This window comes from Pogoniulus pusillus, chromosome 6, assembly GCF_015220805.1.
Source record: "Pogoniulus pusillus isolate bPogPus1 chromosome 6, bPogPus1.pri, whole genome shotgun sequence".
Taxonomy (NCBI): domain Eukaryota; kingdom Metazoa; phylum Chordata; class Aves; order Piciformes; family Lybiidae; genus Pogoniulus; species Pogoniulus pusillus.
Genome location: NC_087269.1, coordinates 3,105,633 through 3,124,812, shown reverse-complemented (window position 1 = coordinate 3,124,812; position 19,180 = coordinate 3,105,633). Strand labels below are relative to the sequence as shown.

At 48.1% G+C, this 19,180-nt stretch overlaps 1 protein-coding gene across 3 annotated transcripts in view; it reads right to left on the bottom strand.

The window, feature by feature from the left end:
• ATE1 (arginyltransferase 1) overlaps positions 1-19,180 on the bottom strand; it is a 98,261-nt gene that overhangs the window by 24,648 nt on the left and 54,433 nt on the right. For all 3 annotated transcript variants that reach the window (XM_064144239.1, XM_064144236.1, XM_064144237.1), the window contains exon 11: positions 4,899-5,019. In XM_064144239.1, coding sequence (XP_064000309.1) covers positions 4,899-5,019 — 121 coding nt within the window. The remainder of the gene's footprint in view (positions 1-4,898; positions 5,020-19,180) is intronic.

Genomic DNA, 19,180 nt, shown 5'->3' with positions numbered 1-19,180 from the left:
TCAGAACAGCAAGAAGACTTGACAAACATGGCCTTTCCTCCACAAATGCTGTCTGAGTGCTGCTATGGAGGCTTTGCTCCTGAAGCAGCTCATGTTCTTCAATATGTATTAGGAACTGCACAGAAAGAGCCTAACAGCAGCTTAGTTAAGTATCAGCTCTGACGTTTGCTGGCACCAAAGCTCACTGCTGTCTCTGCATGACAGAAGTGTTTTGAGGTTAAGTAAGGCTGAAACACAACACCCTGGCCAGAAGTAGTAACAAGCTGGGACTCATTTCACCCACCAGGCAGCCACAATGTGCCATCCTAAACAATAAAATCATAGAATGGTTTAGGTTGGAAGGGACCTCAAAGCTTGTCTGGTTCCAAACCCCCCCCATAGGCAGGGACACCTCCCACTAGAACATCCAACCTGGCCTCATCCAACCTGGCCTTTGAACACCTCCAGGGAGGTCGTGGAGCACAGAATCACACTATGTGATGAAAAATCACATTCTGTGATTCTGTGCTCCACAACCTCCCTGGGCAAGCTGTACCAGTGTCTCACCACCCTCACTGTCAAGAACTTCCTCCTAACATCCAGTTTCAATCTCCCCTCTGCCAGGTTAAACCATGCTACCATGGCTCTCAGGAATGCTTCCTTAAAGATATTAAACCTTACCCACTTTTTAAAGACCTGTCTCTGCCATATAAAGAGTTAAGACCTCTGTTTACTTTGTCCTCTCTTCTTCACTCTCCAAGAGGAGAAGGGGATGGAAAACAATACATTTAAAAACCATCTGAAAATGCTCAAGCTTGGGACAACTACATAATGCAAACCAGGTGAAAACCCAATTAATACTTTCTCATACTTTAGAAACATTCTGCTACTTCCTATGAGCATCTCCCTTTCTTTCCTTGCCTTTCTTTCCCTTCCTTTCCTTGCCTTTCTTTCCCTGCCTTTCATAGAATCATAGACTCAACCAAGTTCGAAGAGACCTCAAGTTCATCCCCATCCAACCTATCATCCAGCCCTGTCCAATCAACCAGACCATGGTACTAAGTGCCTCATCCAGGCTATGCTTGCACACCTCCAGGGACAGCGACTCCATCTCCCTGGGCAGCCCATTCCAATGCAAATCACTCTCTCTGTGAGGAACTTCCTTCTAACATCCAGCCTAGGTCTTCCCTAGCAGAACTTGAGACTGTGTCACCTTCTCTTCTGCCAGGCAACCAGCAACAGACAAACCCCATCTGGCTACAACCTCCCTTCAGGTAGTTGTAGACAGCAACCCTGAGCCTTCTCTTCTCCAGACTAAACACCCCCAGCTCCCTCAGCCTCTCCTGTGCTCCAGGCCCTTCACCAGCTTCATTACCCTTCTCTGGACACATTCCAGCATCTCAACATCTCTCTTGAATTGAGTAGCCCAGAACTGAAAACAGGATTGTGAGTACTGTACCCTTGTCCTACTGGCACACCACAAGTGACAGCTACCATTCACCACCACTCTCTGAGCCTGGCCCTCCAGCCAGTTCTTGACCCATATCAGAGTGAATTTCTTCTTTTCCTTACCTTTCTTCCCCTTCCTTTCCCTGCCTTTTCTCCCTTCTTTTCTCTGCTTTCTTCCCCTTCCTTTCACTGCCTTTTTTCCCTTCCTTCCACTGCCTTTCTTTCCCTTCCTTCCCTTCCTTTCTTTCCCTTCACTTCCCTGCCTTCTTTTCTCTGCCCTTCCTTTCCTTCCTTGCCCTTCCTCACCTCACCTTTCCCAGGAAAGAATAAACAGCTGCAATTCCAGGAAGCAGCTCAGCAATGTAAGGTGTATGAACACTGACAAACCTTTGCCAGGTTGCAGAGACTTGCAAGGCTGTGGCATGTTCTGTAACCCATTCTCACAGCAGGCAGTTGGGAAATGTCATAGGTGATGCTTTGGTTTGTTTGTGTTTGGTTTGCCCTTTTCTTTTTCCCTCTAAGGAAGGAAAAATAAGTTCCAAACTTGCCAAACATGATAAACTAGCTTGAGGCAATGTTTCAGAACGTTAAGGACAATATTAAGGGATGACCATCCCCAGTGATTGTTTTCCAGCCCCAGGAAGCAATACAAGACACACAATTCCTCCCAGTCGTTTCCTGGAACTGGTTATCGCCCTCAGTTTCTCTGCTGGAAGTCTCACCCCTGATAAATCATGACCTACTTAGCTGACATAATTATGGGCAGCACTACAGAAAGCCAGCTCAAGAGGCATAAAGCACACCATCATTCCTAGGCCTTCCTTTTACATTCACCATAACTTCATTAAACTCATATTACTGGCTGCTGCGGAGAGTAAAGAAGCAAGAGGGAAACTGATTTTGCTGTTGAGAAACAGCTTCCTTAGAGCTAGCAACTCCTTGAGCCTCCAGTGACCACAAGCTCACAGCAGGTCCAGAGCATTTCAAACTGGAGCTGTGTTTTCATTTCCTTAAGCCACAGGACCAGAACTTCTGCAGTTCCAGAAGTGTCTGGAGTGGGACACTGGGTGCAAAGTTCCCTCTCCTGCTGTTCTGAACATGTGGCTTGCCACAGAGCTTTCTCAGAACGGTGAAGATGACAACCCCTGCCTTGTGGAGGGCAAACACCTTCAAAGGCAGGAGTTCAGTTGCCATTTTTGTGCTCAAATGAATGCACTCTCTCCTTTCAGGGTGTCCTGAACACCACTGGCCTCCAAACCATTCCCCTTCTTCCTACCCTTGTAATTTTTTCCCTCTCTCATCAGGCAGTGATTCCAGTTGAACAAGACACAATGTGCTGTTTAAATCTCTTACACGTGAACCCTCTCCCATGGTGATAAATAAGAGCTTCCAAGCACACTTCTCAGTCCATTTCCCACCACATCACACACAGCTACCTGCACAACCCCTGAGGAATGTTCTGTTTGCACAGAACTCATTGTGCAATTCTGCTGCTAAAACATTTAAAGCATTATCACAGAATGGTTTAGGTTGGAAGGGACCTCAAAGCTCAGCCAGTTCCAACCCCCCGCCATAGACAAGGACACCTCCTGCTAGAACAGGTTGCTCAAGGTCTCATCCAACCTGGCCTTGAACACCTCCAGGGAGGTTGTGGAGCACAGAATCACAGAATTCACAGCTCTGTCCCCAGCCTGTAGTGCTGCTAAATAATGAAACTGTATTAAATCACTGCCAGGAAAAGTAAAAAGCAAGCAGCTGCTGAAGACTCCTTCAAGTCTGAGTCGAGTTAAGTCTGTATTTTGATGGCTACAAACAGATCATACTCTTGAGCTTAATCACTGTCACCCCTGAGTAACACCAGAACTGCTACTCAGTAAGGAAAGAGCAATATTCAAGATGATACTCAGCATTTCAGGTAATAAAGAAGTCAATCAGCTTTTTGCTTCCCACCCAAACACATGGAGTGTTCTCTAGCACAGCTCCCATGGAGTGTGGAATCCACCCAGAGAGTCAATAGCTCTATTACATTTTTCCCTCCCCCCATTTGATTAATTGTTTTACAGTATCACTAATGAGTTATGTTCTGGTCAGTGTATTTTGGGCCATTCTAGGCATTCACTTTACAGAGTGCAAAAATTCATGTCCCACCTACTTCAAAGTGTTTCTACTGCTCATTGCATTCTGAAGATTCACTGAGGGATGGATGAACTAAACCTGCCAGTTTGTGATGCCTTGAAGCTTCTCCACCCCCTTCAGCTTTCCTGTATTGATTTTCATTTCCTTTATACATTCATCTGACTGGAATGGAAGGGAGGAACAATTATTTGATTGGTTTTGTTCATGCACTGAGTAACAAATGCAATTATCAGAAAGGCAGGAGTGTGTGTTCATTTTGAACTGCAGTCAGTCTGTAAAACACAATGTACTGAAAACTTGTATTGCTTGTGGCAAAAGATCACAGAATCACAGAATTAACCAGGCTGGAAAAGACCTCTAGGATCATCAAGTCCAACCTGTCACCTAACATCTAATTAACTAAGTGCCTCATCCAATCTCCCCTTAAACATCTCCAGGGATGAGGACTCAACCACCTCCTACAGTTCAACCTAGCACCCAGCCCTATCCAATCAACTAAACCATGGCACTAAGTGCCTCATCCAGGCTTTACTTGAGCACTTCCAGGGATAGGGACTCCACCACCTTCCTGGGCAGCCCATTCCAATGCCAATCACTCTCTCTCAGAAGAACTTCCTCCGAACACCCAGCCTGAACCTGCTTAAAGCTGTGTCCTCTCGTTCTGTCCCTGGGTGCCTGGCAGAGAAGACCAACCCCACCGGGTGACAACCTCCCTTCACGTAGCTGTAGAGAGCAATGAGGTCACCCCTGAGCCTTCTCTTCTCCAGCTCCCTCAGCCTCTCCTCACAGGGCTGTGCTCCAGGCCCCTCACCAGCCTTGCTGCCCTTCTCTGGACACATTTCAGCACCTCAACATCTCTCTTGAATTGAGGGGCCCAGAACTGGACACAGCACTCAAGGTGTGGCCTGACCAGTGCTAAGCACAGGGGCAGAAGGATTTCCCTGGTCTTGATGGCCACACTGTTCCTGAGGCAGGCCAGGATGCCATTGGCTCTCCTGCCCACCTGGGCACACTGCTGCCTCATGTTCAGCTCCTGTCTACCAGCACCCCCAAGTCTCCCTCTGCTTGGCTGCTCTCCATCCACTCTGTCCCCAGCTTGTAGTGCTGCTTGGGATTGCTGTGGCCAAAGTGCAGAACCTGGCACTTGGATTTGTTCAAACTCCTGGCACTAAGCTACAACTCCATTGGCCAACGTTTGCTGGGGGAAGCTGAGAATTCTACAAGTTTCATCCTTCACAGGCAAGATTTCCACACCGCTTCAGCAGCAGATGGGACCAACAGATCACAAACTCAAGACAGACAACAAATGAGTCTCCCATGCCCTGGCAACTCACCTGCTTTCACATCCTGGTTGAAGCGAGAGTACTTTGAGTGCTCAAGCAGGGGGAGGCATCGCTCAATGGGCATCCAGACGTATGTCTCTGGACACAGCAAGTCAGAAGGCCTGTACTGACCCTACACAGGAGAAAAGGGAACAATGAAAAAGAGATCAGTTGTACCAATCACACATGAACACTCTGGATCCAGCTTCCCAGACTTGCCTGTGAACAAGGAATAGTTTAATCCATGCTAAACGAGTCAGAAACAGCTTCACTGAAAGTACCTCTTTAGTGATTTCAACACCATCTCAGGAATACAAACTCAACCTTCACACCTAAAGAAAGTGAGGCACAGGAGGTTCCATGTAAACCTGGGGAAGAATTTTTTCCCTGTGAGGGTGACAGAACCCTGGAACAGGATGCCCAGGGGAGTTGTGGAGTGTCACGCTCTGGAGATATTCAAGAACCATCTGGTTGTGTTTCTGTGTGATCTGCTGTGGGTGATCCTGCTCTGGCAGGGGGCCTCGACCAGATCATCTTTCAAGCTCCCTCCTAGCCCCTGACATTCTGTGATTCTATGAACATGCAACATTAACATCACAGGATGTTATGGCATTCAGGATGAACTAGGATAGTTTGGGCTGTGCTCACTGAAAGTCTAAGTTATCCCCAGAGTTCTGAGGAGCTGCTGCCAACACTCAAAGTACCTCTAGAAGAAGATTGACTCAAGTGTTTGCAACTCCAGTGAAGAATGGAGACAAAACTCCCCTACAAGAGCTAATAGAGAGCAAGCAGGATGGTGTTTTTCTTGTGTTAGTGATGAAGCACTTTGTTCATTGCTACTGAAAGAGTAACATTTCCTCTCTAATTGACTGAACTGTTGCTGGGCAGCTTACAGAGGGAGTGATTTGCCATTGGAATGTGCTGCCCAGGGAGGTGGTGGAGTCCCCATCCCTGGAGGTGTTGAAGAAAAGCCTGGATGAGGCACTTAGTGCCATGGTCTGGTTGACTGAATAAGCTGGGTGCTGGGTTGGACTGGATGATCTTGGAGGTCTCTTCCAATCTGCCTGAATCTATGATTCTATGCAGGTAATGGTCAGTGCAATTCTAGCAGTTCTGTTGATTTATTAGAAACACATTCTTTGCATTTTCAGGAGCTAAACACTCCTCATTATTTTCCCTTCAGCTACACACACAGAGACACACAAATAATCACATGCCCAACAACAATACAACCCCAAGCAGAGTTACAGGCTGCGGACAGAGTGGCTGGAAAGCAGCCAGGAAGAAAGGGGCCTGGGGGTACTGGTAGATAGCAGCTGAAGATGAGCCATCAGTGTGCCCAGGTGGCCAAGACAGCCAATGGCATCCTGGCCTGCATCAGGAACAGTGTGGCCAGTAGGACAAAGGAGGTTCTTCTTCCCCTGTACTCAGCACTGGTCAGGCCACACCTTGAGTGCTGTGTCCAGTTCTGGGCCCCTCAATTCAAGAGAGATGTTGAGGTGCTGGAAGGTGTCCAGAGAAGGGCAACAAAGCTGGTGAGGGGCCTGGAACACAAACCCTATGAGGAGAGGCTGAGGGAGCTGGGGTTGTTTAGCCTAGAGAAGAGAAGGCTCAGGGGTGACCTCATTGCTGTCTACGACTACCTGAAGGGAGGCTACAGCCAGGTGGGGTTGGGCTCTGCTGCCAGGCAACCAGCAACAGAACAAGGGGACACAGGCTCAAGTTGTGCTGGAGAAGGTCTAGGCTGGATGATAGGAGGAAGCTGTTGGCAGAGAGAGTGATTGGCATTGGAATGGGCTGCCCAGGGAGGTGGTGGAGGCACCATTCCTGGAGGTGTTGAAGAAAAGCCTGGATGAGGCACTTAGTGCCATGGTCTGGTTGACTGAATAGGGCTGAGGGATAGGTTGGACTGGATGATCTTGGAGGTCTCTTCCAACCTGTTTGATTCTATGATTCTATGAATAGCCTCCTCTAATCAGATCTACATTTGATTTAAAATAAGATTATTCATTGGCCTGTAACTTAAGTCAAAAACACATCTTTGAAGCATTATTCATCTCATCCCCATCCTGTGAACGCTCAGAGCCATACAGTGGCAAGATCAAATTAGTTTTTGAAGTGAAAAATCATGCTGGGCATCAGCTTGAGAAGCAGACACACAGTAAATGGGATTAAAAAGTTCAAGGATTTCAGTTGCACAGATTTTGAGGCAACAGTAAGAGACTGGGTGAGAAAAGTCACATTGCAGTTGATGGAGTTTAAGAGTTCCTCCTATCACTTTAAATATGTAATGAAGATAACCAACAGGATCTTAGGTTATTTTTTCTTAGACTCATAGAATGGTTTGGTTTGAAAGGGATCTTTAGAGGTCATCCAGTACAACCCCCTGCAGTCAGCAGGGACATCTGCAAGTGGATCAGGTTGCTCTGAGCCCCATTCGACCTGACCCTGCATATTTTCATGGATGGGGCATCTACAACCTCTCTGAGCAACCTATGCCAGTGTCTCACCACCCTCATGTAAAGAATCTTAGAACCATAGAAAAGGCAAAACCAACACAAACCCAAACCCACAACCAAGCTTCATACTGAAATTTGTCCAATAGCTGCTGGATCTTTCTGGAATTCCTGTATGAGTGATGCTCTCACTTGAACACAAGTACCTGCTGATTTAAAGACATTTTCTCAACTGCCCAAGAGGGCAGAACAAGCAAAGTGGGCACCTTCCAGAGCTGCTGCTTAAGCACTGGAAGTGTGAGGTGGCCATTCAGTCTGTCTGAGTAGCATTAAGTATTGTCATGGCTGTAAGAAAAGGTTGTTCAGCCTCTTAGAGTACTTCTAGAAGGTACAGACCCTTGCTCAGCCCCTTAGAGTACTCCTAGAAGGTACCGACCCTTACTCAGCCCCTTACAGTGCTCCTAGAAGGTACAGTCCCTTGCTCAGCCCCTTACAGTGCTCCCAGAAGGTACAGTCCCTTGCTCAGCCCCTAACAGTGCTCCTAGAAGGTACAGTCCCTTGCTCAGCCCCTTACAGTGCTCCTAGAAGGTACAGTCCCTGGCTCAGCCCCTAACAGTGCTCCTAGAAGGTACCGACCCTTACTCAGCCCCTTACAGTGCTTCTAGAAGGTACAGTCCCTGACTCAGCCCCTTACAGTGCTCCTAGAAGGTACAGTCCCTTGCTCAGCCCCTTACAGTGCTCCCAGAAGGTACAGTCCCTGGCTCAGCCCCTAACAGTGCTCCTAGAAGGTACAGTCCCTTGCTCAGCCCCTTACAGTGCTCCCAGAAGGTACAGTCCCTTGCTCAGCCCCTAACAGTGCTCCTAGAAGGTACAGTCCCTTGCTCAGCCCCTAACAGTGCTCCTAGAAGGTACAGTCCCTTGCTCAGCCCCTTACAGTGCTCCTAGAAGGTACAGTCCCTTGCTCAGCCCCTTACAGTGCTCCTAGAAGGTACAGTCCCTGGCTCAGCCCCTTACAGTGCTCCTAGAAGGTACAGTCCCTGGCTCAGCCCCTAACAGTGCTCCTAGAAGGTACAGTCCCTTGCTCAGCCCCTTACAGTGCTCCCAGAAGGTACAGTCCCTTGCTCAGCCCCTAACAGTGCTCCTAGAAGGTACAGTCCCTGGCTCAGCCCCTAACAGTGCTCCTAGAAGGTACAGTCCCTTGCTCAGCCCCTTACAGTGCTCCCAGAAGGTACAGTCCCTGTCTCAGCCCCTAACAGTGCTCCTAGAAGGTACAGTCCCTTGCTCAGCCCCTTACAGTGCTCCTAGAAGGTACAGTCCCTTGCTCAGCCCCTTACAGTGCTCCTAGAAGGTACAGTCCCTTGCTCAGCCCCTTACAGTGCTCCTAGAAGGTACCGACCCTTACTCAGCCCCTAACAGTGCTCCTAGAAGGTACAGTCCCTTGCTCAGCCCCTTACAGTGCTCCTAGAAGGTACCGACCCTTACTCAGCCCCTAACAGTGCTCCTAGAAGGTACAGTCCCTTGCTCAGCCCCTTACAGTGCTCCTAGAAGGTACAGTCCCTTGCTCAGCCCCTTACAGTGCTCCTAGAAGGTACAGTCCCTTGCTCAGCCCCTTACAGTGCTCCTAGAAGGTACAGTCCCTGGCTCAGCCCCTAAGAGTGCTCCTAGAAGGTACACTCCCTTGCTCAGCCCCTAACAGTGCTCCCAGAAGGTACAGTCCCTTGCTCAGCCCCTTACAGTACTCTCAGAAGGTACAGTCCCTGGCTCAGCCCCTTACAGTTCTCCTAGAAGGTACACTCCCTTGCTCAGCCCCTTACAGTGCTCCCAGAAGGTACAGTCCCTTGCTCAGCCCCTTACAGTACTCTCAGAAGGTACAGTCCCTGGCTCAGCCCCTTACAGTTCTCCTAGAAGGTACAGTCCCTTGCTCAGCCCCTTACAGTGCTCCTAGAAGGTACAGACCCTTGCTCAGCCCCTTACGGTGCTCCCAGAAGGTACAGACCCTTGCTCAGCCCCTTACAGTGCTCCCAGAAGGTACAGTCCCTTGCTCAGCCCCTTAGAGTACTCCTAGAAGGTACAGTCCCTTGCTCAGCCCCTTAGAGTACTCCTATAAGGTACAGTCCCTTGCTCAGCCCCTTAGAGTGCTCCTAGAAGGTACCATCCCTAGACCTTGAAATAGATCACTTTCATGAATCCCACACATGAGAATCACACCAAAGGCCTACTCTAAACTCCTCAGTTCCTTCTACCACATCACACCATGTCATAAAATGGGCTCTACAAAACTGCACTGCAGCACTGCCAGTCTGGTCAGAACCAAAGAGCTTCTTCAATGCTGAGCAAACAGTACCAGGGATAATTATTATGCCATCACCACTGTGTATCCAGTTACTTATTTTGGGAAAACACATTTTTTAGTAGGGAAAAGGAGAGGAAAAGTGCTGAGGTGACTTCTGTTAGATGTTTTCTTCCCCCTGAATTTAGAATCTTGTGAATAGACTCCTCTGAAGGCAGGTGAAGGTGAGGCAATGACAAACCACTGCCCAGTGACACACTCTGCAATCAGAGGCAGAACCAAGCCACTGAAGCTCATCAGCAGCCTCCTTTTCTAAAGCTAGTCCCAAACACACCAGAAGATATTTCTCCTCTGAAGAGATTTCATTTACACTCATGGCCAAACCCACATCCTATGACTCATTCTGTGGAGGAAGTGGGAACACAGGGAAACGTGGAAGCAAGCTTCCTAGGGAACACCTTTGGGGCTGTGTCTATATTGGTAGCATCAGAAAAGGAATCCACAACATTTGTTAAACCCAAATGCAACCATTCCTAAAGGCTTCTGTCTTTCCCCTCTCCTCTAAGCACTTAATTTACTTACTTAAAATTGTTCAAAACCTCACTATGAAAATAAACAACTAAGAATCCATCTCATTTTTCTTCCCCTTTCCTCTCCCTTTATCCCTAGACTAGGATAAAAAACAACCTGACCCTGAGAGCCCAGCCAGATTCTGCCTCAGGTACAGAAGCATCTGTACTTCAAGATGAAAAATGTTCCCATTTCATTGCTCAATCTAAAATGATTACATTACCTTAAATAATTGCCTCCAAGCATACTACTCATACTCCTTCTTCTTGTTAGTTTGTGAGATACAACCAACATAAGGCCAAAATGGAAAGGGGGTGGCCAGAAGGGAAATGTTGCAGAGCAATTTATCACAGCAGAACTTCATCAGGAGAAGCAAAACTGCTTTTGCAAATCGTTTCTCCTTGGCTTCAGGTTGAATCAGCACACAGCTCAATCTGTCTACAGGAAAACTCCACAATCAAACCCTTTTTGCTTTCCTTTCTCTCCTAACATCAAAGCTCTTTCACAGTAGCACTGCTCATGCTGTCCAGACCATCCTGGGAATACTCAGCTACAGCACTTTCAACAAGTATCACCTTACAGAAAATCCCTGAGCACTTGTCCTGTGTGGCAGCTCCTGAAAGGCAGTACCCTCTCTGCTGAAAAGCCCTCTGTCAGTACACAGCTACTGCACCTTTCTGCCTCCACACCTCTGTTTTGCCCAAGGAGATGTAAGAGAGGCTGTGCTGAATCTCTGGGAGCCAATGGCACCCTGGCCTGGATCAGCAACAGTGTGGCCAGCAGAACCAGGGAGGTTATTCTGCCTCTGTACTCAGCACTGCTCAGGCCACACCTGGAGTCCTGTGTCCAGTTCTGGGCTCCTCAATTCAAGAGAGACGATGAGGTACTGGAAGGTGTCCAGAGTAGGGTAATGAAGCTGGTGAGGGGCCTGGAGCACAGCCCTGTGAGGAGAGGCTGAGGGAGCTGGGGGTGTGCAGCCTGCAGAAGAGGAGGCTCAGGGCAGAGCTCATTGTTGTCTGCAACTACCTGAAGGGACACTGTAGCCAGGTGGGGTTGGTCTTTTCTGCCAGGCAACCAGCACCAGAACAAGGGGACACAGCCTCAAGTTGTGCTGGGGAAGGTCTAGGCTGGATGTCAGGAGGAAGTTGTGGGCAGAGAGAGTGATTGGCATTGGAATGGGCTGCCCAGGGAGGTGGTAGAATCACCGTCCCTGGAGGTGTTGAAGCAAAGCCTGGATGAGGCACTTAGTGCTACAGTCTGGTTGATTGGCTAGGGCTGGGTGCTAGGTTGGACTGGATGAGCTTGGAGGTCTCTTCCAGCCTGGTTCATTCTATGATCCTACCTGAGCTGCTTTATTTACACTGATGTTTGGGGCATTTTTTTCTCCTGTATAAAAAGCAAGAGCCTTTAAGGGCCTTTCCCTTATACTGCTAGACATTTCAACTGGAATCTTCTGGAAAGAAATTGCACAGCAAGGCTGCCAAGCCTAAATTAATCCTTCACACCACCAATGTTCTTTGGTTTACAGTTTCCAAATTAGAGCTGCCCAGAGCTGGCTCTGAACTTTTGTCCCTCAGGAAGGGCAAAGGTTTTAATGAGACTTTAATCTGCAGATTACTTTTAAATATTTCACAAAATCTGAGGGATTTGGGAAGCATTTGAGATGAAAAACACCAGCAGAGTTTGTTTTTGCAGTCTAAGTACAATTTAAAACTACTGAGAAAGAGAACAGTCTTAAAAATGAAGCAGGTCAAGCAGCAGCAGCATCGCCAAAGCCCAAGAGGAAGGTTAAACACACATCTCCCTCTTTTATCAGGTAGGCTGCACATCTGCATCCCATTTTTCCACAATAAACCTATTGATCTTTTATTAAAAGTGAATTAAGACTGCCTGCATCTCCACTTCCAGCCAGCTGCTTTAAAAAGAAGCTCTCAGGCTAGGTAAACAAAGCAACCCCAAATTATCACCAGCAGAGGAGGGGAGGCACGGCCGGAGAAGCCAGGCTGTGGCTTTATTAAACTCAGCCTGCTCGCTGAAAGACAACCCCGCTGGAATCCCAGCAGCACAGTCCTCCAGCAGACCCCTTGCTCCCTGATTTCATTACATCAACAGAAAGAGGCTTTATCGATCCCCCCCAGGAGAGCCCTTTGGAAGGCACTGGAACTGCTGCGCCGGCAGGGAGGGAGGCTGGACCCTGCCAGGCTGCGCATCTGAGTGCGGCTGTGCTCCCAGCCACCCGCGCTCGCTCACATGGGAGCCAGCTGGAGACGACCTGGAAGACTAACAAGAGCTAAAAAAACCTCACCCCCACCTCAGAGCCATTTTTTTAATTGGGTTTTAAGTCTTTTCAAGCGAGGGAAAAGCTCCCAGGGCTAAGAGACACCGAGTGAAGCGAGCAGCTTTGTGTGCCAGTGAGAGGCGGCTGGAGAGCGCGGAGCTGTCACCAACAAGGGTAGCTCTGAGTGGAATTTAAGCATAGTTTTGCTTGGATGAGACCTTTCAAGGTCATCTAGTCCAACCACCCCGCACTCAGCAGGGACATCTCTGACTAAGTAGGGTTGCTCTGAGCCCCATCAAGCCTGACCTTGCATATTTCCATGGATGGGGCATCTATCATCTCTCCAGGCAACCTGTGCCAGTGTCTCACCACCCTCACTGTCAACAATTCTTTCCCTGTACTTAGTTTAAATCTCTCCTCTTTTAGTCTGAAGCCATCATCCCTTCAGTCAGTGTATTCTTTGTGGGTAAGTAGATGAGCAAGCAGCAAAATGAATTTAAGCATGGAGTCTACAGCTGCATGTAGAATCACAGAACCAACCAGGCTGGAAGAGAGCTCCAAGATCATCTGGTCCAACCTGGCACCCAGCCCTCTCCAACCAACTAGACCATGGCACTAAGTGCCTCAGCCAGTCTCTTCATGAACACCTGCAGGGATGACAACACCACCACCTCCCTGGGCAGCCCATTCCAATGCCAATCACTCTCTCTAGCAACAACTTCTTCCTAACATCCAGCCTGGACCTCCCCTGGCACAACTTGAGGCTGTGTCCCCTTGTTCTGTTGCTGCCTGCCTGGCAGAAGAGACCAACCTCACCTAGCTACAGCCTCCCTTCAGGTAGCTGTAGACAGCAATGAGCTCTGCTCTAAGCCTCCTCTTCTGTAGGCTGCACACCCCCAGCTCCCTCAGCCTCTCCTCCTCACAGGGCTGTGCTCCAGGCCCCTCACCAGCTTCATTGCCCTTCTCTGTCACATTCTAATATCTCAACATCTCTCTTGAATTGAGGAGCCCAGAACTGGACACAGGACCCAAAGCTTGAGTGGGAAATAGTAAGAAAGCAGAATGAAGCCTGTAGAGAAGTTACTCTTTATCAGATCTAATTTTTAAGCAACTTTTCCAACAACTTCAAAAACTATCAAGTATATTACAGGGAAAACTGCAACAGGTTCTGCTTTCTCACTTGAAAAAGTCAAGGTCTTGGGGAAATAATCACAGTCTGATTACTGAAATGGAACTTGTTTACTTTAAATCTGCAGCAGAGGATCTTCAGGAGACCCCAGCACTAAACTTGGAAAGAGAGACTTGAAAAAGAACTTGAAGAGATAAAACTCAAGTAGAGCCCTCAAGAGGAATGCTTCATTAGAGACACACCAACTTGGTTGACTTAAGGCTATCTCCAAAGGAGTTTATTTTGGCAGCTGGTGAGAAGCAGAGGGGGGAAAAAAATAAAAGAAAGTTGAGTGTTTCAATTCTGTGGATCCTGAATTAACTGAAAATCTTTTTTTTGAGTTCATTAAATTAAGTGCATGAAATTAAGTACAACTTTAAATAGAAGAAAAGAAGCATCCAAGTGAAATAATCACAGGCAAAATATGCACAGCCCTAATATATTATCCTTAACACTTTGCACTTGCATGCACAGAACTGTCACATCCATATCAAATAGCTTAAAACATTCATGAATACCTCAGTGGCTGCAGTCAAATCCAAAAGAGCAGCATTCAGCTAAAGCAGCTTACAGATGTACTCCACGGGAAAGCTAAATTACTGCCCTGTCAAAGAGCCTCCTGCTCTCCAGCTCCCCAAGGAAAAACACTACAGACCATGTTTGTTTAAGAGAAATGTAAAAAATAAACATCCCAACGCCAGTTGGAATGGGCAGAATTTAAATGGGGGTCAGGAGGCTCTAAAATAGGTTTCAGTACACACACAGAGGCAACCAGAAAGTGAAGGGTCAGCAGAGCTCAACCACCAGCACCACGGAAATGGGTGCAGAGGAGCTGATTTGTTACAGAGATTACAATTAGGAGGTGCCCAACCATTGCAAATCAACTTTCTGATCTGTTGGCTTGGGGCAATATGGTTGGAAAGGTTCTCTGCACTTTTTACACTCAGAATGGTTCAGGTCGGAAGGGACCTCAAAGCTCAGCCAGTTCCATGCCCCAGACAGAGGCAGGGACACCTCTCACTAGAAGAGGTTGCTCAAGGCCTCATCCAATCTTGTCCTGAACACCTCCAGGGAGGATCAAAGATCATATTCTGTGATTCTGTGATCCACAACCTCCCTGGGCAACCTGTGCCAGTGTCTCACCACCCTCACTGGAAAGAACCTCCTCCTAACAACCACTTTCCATCTCCCCTCTGCCAATTTAAACCCATTCCTCCTCGTTCTGTCATTACAAGACCTTCTCAATAGTCCCTCCTCAGCCCTCCTTCAGACACTAGAAGGCCACTCCAAGGTCTCCTCAAAGCCTTCTCTTCTCCAGGCTGCAGAGCCCCAACTCTTGTAAGCCTGTCCTCAGAGCAGAGCTGCTGCAGCTCTCTCAGCCTCTTTGTGGCCCTCCTCTGGACTCACTCCAACAGTTCTATGTCCTTCCTGTGTTGGGGGCTCCAGAACTACACTTCTGACAACTTTCTGCTATGTTCATCCTCAGGTCAAACTCCACATTTCAGCTGTCACATCCTGTGGTCACCTCCAAGAGTTTGTGCCCTCCTCCCCAGCAAGCAGGTGTGCTGAGCAGTGTCCCCATCTTTCCTAGCAGCCAACCAACCACTCATCAGAACCTTCTCTTCTCCCAGCTCCAGAAGTTAACCCTGCATCCCACTCAACCACCTCTGAGCCCCAAGGTGCTCCAAGCACTGATAAGCACTTGCTGCTCAGTGCCCTTTCTTCTGCTCAGCCTTCTGCACCTGCTGGCTCTCTGCACTATGGCCTAGGAGGTCTCTTCCAACCTGGTTGATTCTATGATTCTATGATTCTATGCCCATTGCATCACTGCCAAATGTTGGACAGCTCTAATTTGGAAACTGTAAACCAAAGAACATTGGTGGTGTGAAGGATTAATTTAGGCTTGGCAGCCTTGCTGTGCAATTTCTTTCCAGAAGATTCCAGTTGAAATGTCTAGCAGCATAAGGGAAAGGCACTTAAAGGCTCTTGCTTTTTGTACAGGAGAAAAAAATGCCCCAAACATCAGTGTAAATAAAGCAGCTCAGGGAGGATCATAGAATCAACCAGTGTGGAAGAGACCTCCAAAGTCATCCAGTCCAACCTAGCACCCAGCCCTAGCCAATCAACTAGACTACAGCACTAAGTGCCTCATTCAGGCTTGGCTTCAACACCTCCAGGGACAGTGACTCCACCACCTCCCTGGGCAGCCCATTCCAATGCCAATCACTCTCTCTGCCAACAACTTCCTCCTAACATCCAGCCTAGACCTCCCCTGGCACAACCTGAGACTATGCCCCTTCTTCTATTGCTGGTTGCCTGGGAGAAGAGCCCAACCCCACCTAGCTACAACCTCCCTTCAGGTAGTTGCAGGCAGCAGACCTTCCCAAAGTCATCCTCCTGCCTCTAATGAGGTTTCCAAAACCTCAGCCAGAAACACAGAGAATGTGCCAAAGATCTATCCAGACAAAACTCTGAGGGAAAGAAAACAAGCCCTACCCAGGAACGTCTGGGCTGGTGGTAGCCTTCCCCTGAATAAATAACTTCATCCTTCACCTTCATGCCCAGCTACCGACTCGCTCTGTGGAACAGTTGAAGACATAATAAATAACAGACTAATTGACAGCTTCTCAAATTGTGAAACACTGATATTCACAAGATGAAATATATTCCTACTTAAGAATTCAGATGTGAGATGTTGGCCTTGGATTAAGATATGCTGGGGGAGGGGAGGGGGGGGGAGGATTTCCAAAGGTATTCATAATATTTATGCAACCGAATCCCTCCGAACAACCAATGTGACTTTAAAAGCTGCCACTCCAGCTCCTTCAGTTCCTGCTTGCTTTTATACTTCTAAAACACAAGAAATAATTCTCTGGACTGGTAATTCTGAACAGTACAAGACTTATTTTATTCTAAGGCCTTCTAAGGGTGATGTGCACTGGAATGGGCTGCCCGGGGATGTGGTGCAGTCGCCGTCCCTGGGGCACTTCAAGGCAAGGTTGGACGTGGCACTTGGTGCCATGGTCTAGCCTTGAGCTCTGTGGTAAAGGGTTGGACTTGATGATCTGTGAGGTCTTCCAACCCTGATGATACTGTGATGTGCAGGACACTTGAGATGTTTTTTCAAGTATAACAATAAAATCTAGTAAAAGCCAAACAATTTACCATTAGTCACTCAGCACTGAAACATACACAGCACAGTACTGAAGAAGCAATTTCAGTACCAGCCCCACAAAACCACTAGAAAAAGTTAACAGTACTCTTTCAGGAGGAAGTTTTTCACAGAGAGAGTGATTGGCATTGGAATGGGCTGCCCAGGGAGGTGGTGGAGTTGCTGTCCCTGGAGGTGTTCAAGCAAAGCCTGGATGAGGCACTTAGTGCCATGGTCTGGTTGACTGGATAGGGCTGGGTGCTAGGTTGAACTGGGTGATCTTGGGGGTCTCTTCCAAACTGGTTGATTCTATGATTCTGTGATTCTTAGGACAGTAGAAAAGAACAAAAAGACTTTGCAGGATGAAATGCAGAAGCCAGCACAGGAAAGCTTACTGGTAACAACTTCCATTCTGCAGGAGCTTGACTAAAAGGTGGCCAAGAGAGCCAATGGCATCCTGGCCTGGATCAGGAACAGTGTGGCCAGTAGGACAAAGGAGGTTATTTTTTCTCTGTACTCAGCACTGCTCAGGCCACACCTTGAGTATTGTGTCCAGTTCTGGGCTCCTCAATTCAGAGAGACATTGAGGTGCTGGAAGGTGTCCAGAGAAAGGCAATGAAGCTGCTGAGAGGCCTGAACACAGCCCTGCGGGGAGAGGCTGAGGGAGCTGGAGGGAGCAGCCTGCAGAAGAGGAGGCTCAGGGCAGAGCTCATTGCTGTCTGCAACTACTTGAAGGGAGGCTGTAGCCAGGTGGGGTTGGGCTCTTCTGCCAGGCAACCAGCAACAGAACAAGAGGACAGAGTCTCAAGTTGTGCCGGGGGAGGTCTAAGCTGGATGTTAGGAGGAAGTTGATGGCAGAGAGAGTGATTGGCATTGGAATGGGCTGCCCAGGGAGGTGGTGGAGTCCCCATCCCTGGAGGTGTTGAAGCAAAGCCTGGATGAGGCACTTAGTGCCATGGTCTGGTTAACTAGATAGGGCTGGGTGCTAGGTTGACTGGCTGAGCTTGGAGGTCTCTTCCAACCTGGTTGATTCTGTCATACTATGAAGTAGCAGTGTGAATTTCATGGAATGTTAGGAGTTGGAAGGGACCTCCAGAGGTCACTGAGCCCAAAGCCCTTGCCAAAGCAGGATCACCCAGGGAAGGCTGTACAAGAACACACCCATATGGGTTTTGAAAATCTCCAGAGGAGACTCCACATTCTCTCTGGGCAACCTGCTCCAGGGGTCCAAGACCCTAATCATAAAGAAGTTACCCCTCAGGCTGAGGTGGAACCTTCTGTGACCCAGTTTGTACCTGTTGTTCCTTCTATCACTGGGCACCCCTGAGAAGAAACCATCACCTTCATTTTGACACCAACCTCTCAGATACTTATAGAGGTCAACAGGATTTCCTCTCAGCCTTCTCTTCTGCAGACCAAACAGCCCCACAGCTCTCAGTCGTTCTTCATAGCAGAGATGCTCAAGTTCCCCAATCATCCTCATAGCTCTCCATTTGGACTCTCTCTAGTAGACCCCTCCCTGTCTTGAACTAGGGATCTCAAAACTGGACATTATTCCAAGTGATACTTTTCAAGTGCTAAGAGGAGAGGAAATGGCCTGAAACTCAAGTTACGTGCACAAAAAGATGGTACTCATAGCACAGATCTGAAAGCTGAAATCAGGCAGTGATAAATCTCAGCATTTAAGTGTCTACAACTCTTACGAAGATAGAGCAAAAGACCTCTGCCAAAAAAACCTCAGCCTGCTTGTACCCCTTACATCTGCAGACTGAAAAATGAACAAACAAATAGCAGGGCTCGCTCCAGCACTGCATTTCAAGCACATGTTAGAATGCAAACCTTAACGAGATGGAAAGCAACAGCCCCATGTACAACACCTCTACAAGGACCTGTACAAAAAGGCTTGGCCACCAAAAGCAGCAGACTTCAAAAGAAGTTCCTTCTGTTGTCCCCCAGAATGTTTATTTCCATAGCAGGCTCTCATTCATGAAATCAGCATTCTGATTCGAGGTCCCAGTTTGTTTGTCTAGTGTTTGGCAAACAAGCTTGCTTTGTTTGCTGACAGAGGAGAACTTGGAAACAAAGCCTCTTTGTGCTCTGAGTCCCTTCTCAGCAGGAGAATATCCTACTGCACCTTGGGACCACCTCGGCATGCGGAGCTCACAAACCACATGTCTGAATTGAAGCCATTCTTGACCTCGCTGTATCAGTCCCCATATGAGACAAAAATCTCTACTGCAAGAAGTGTGGAAGTTTTGTCACCACAGAAAAGCTGGCCTCCAAAACTGGAAATGCCAAAGGCAAGCAGCCAGGCATCACAACCACATCTCCCTCAGGAGCCCCAAAACCCAGTGCTGCAGAAAGGGGAATCTGGGCAAATG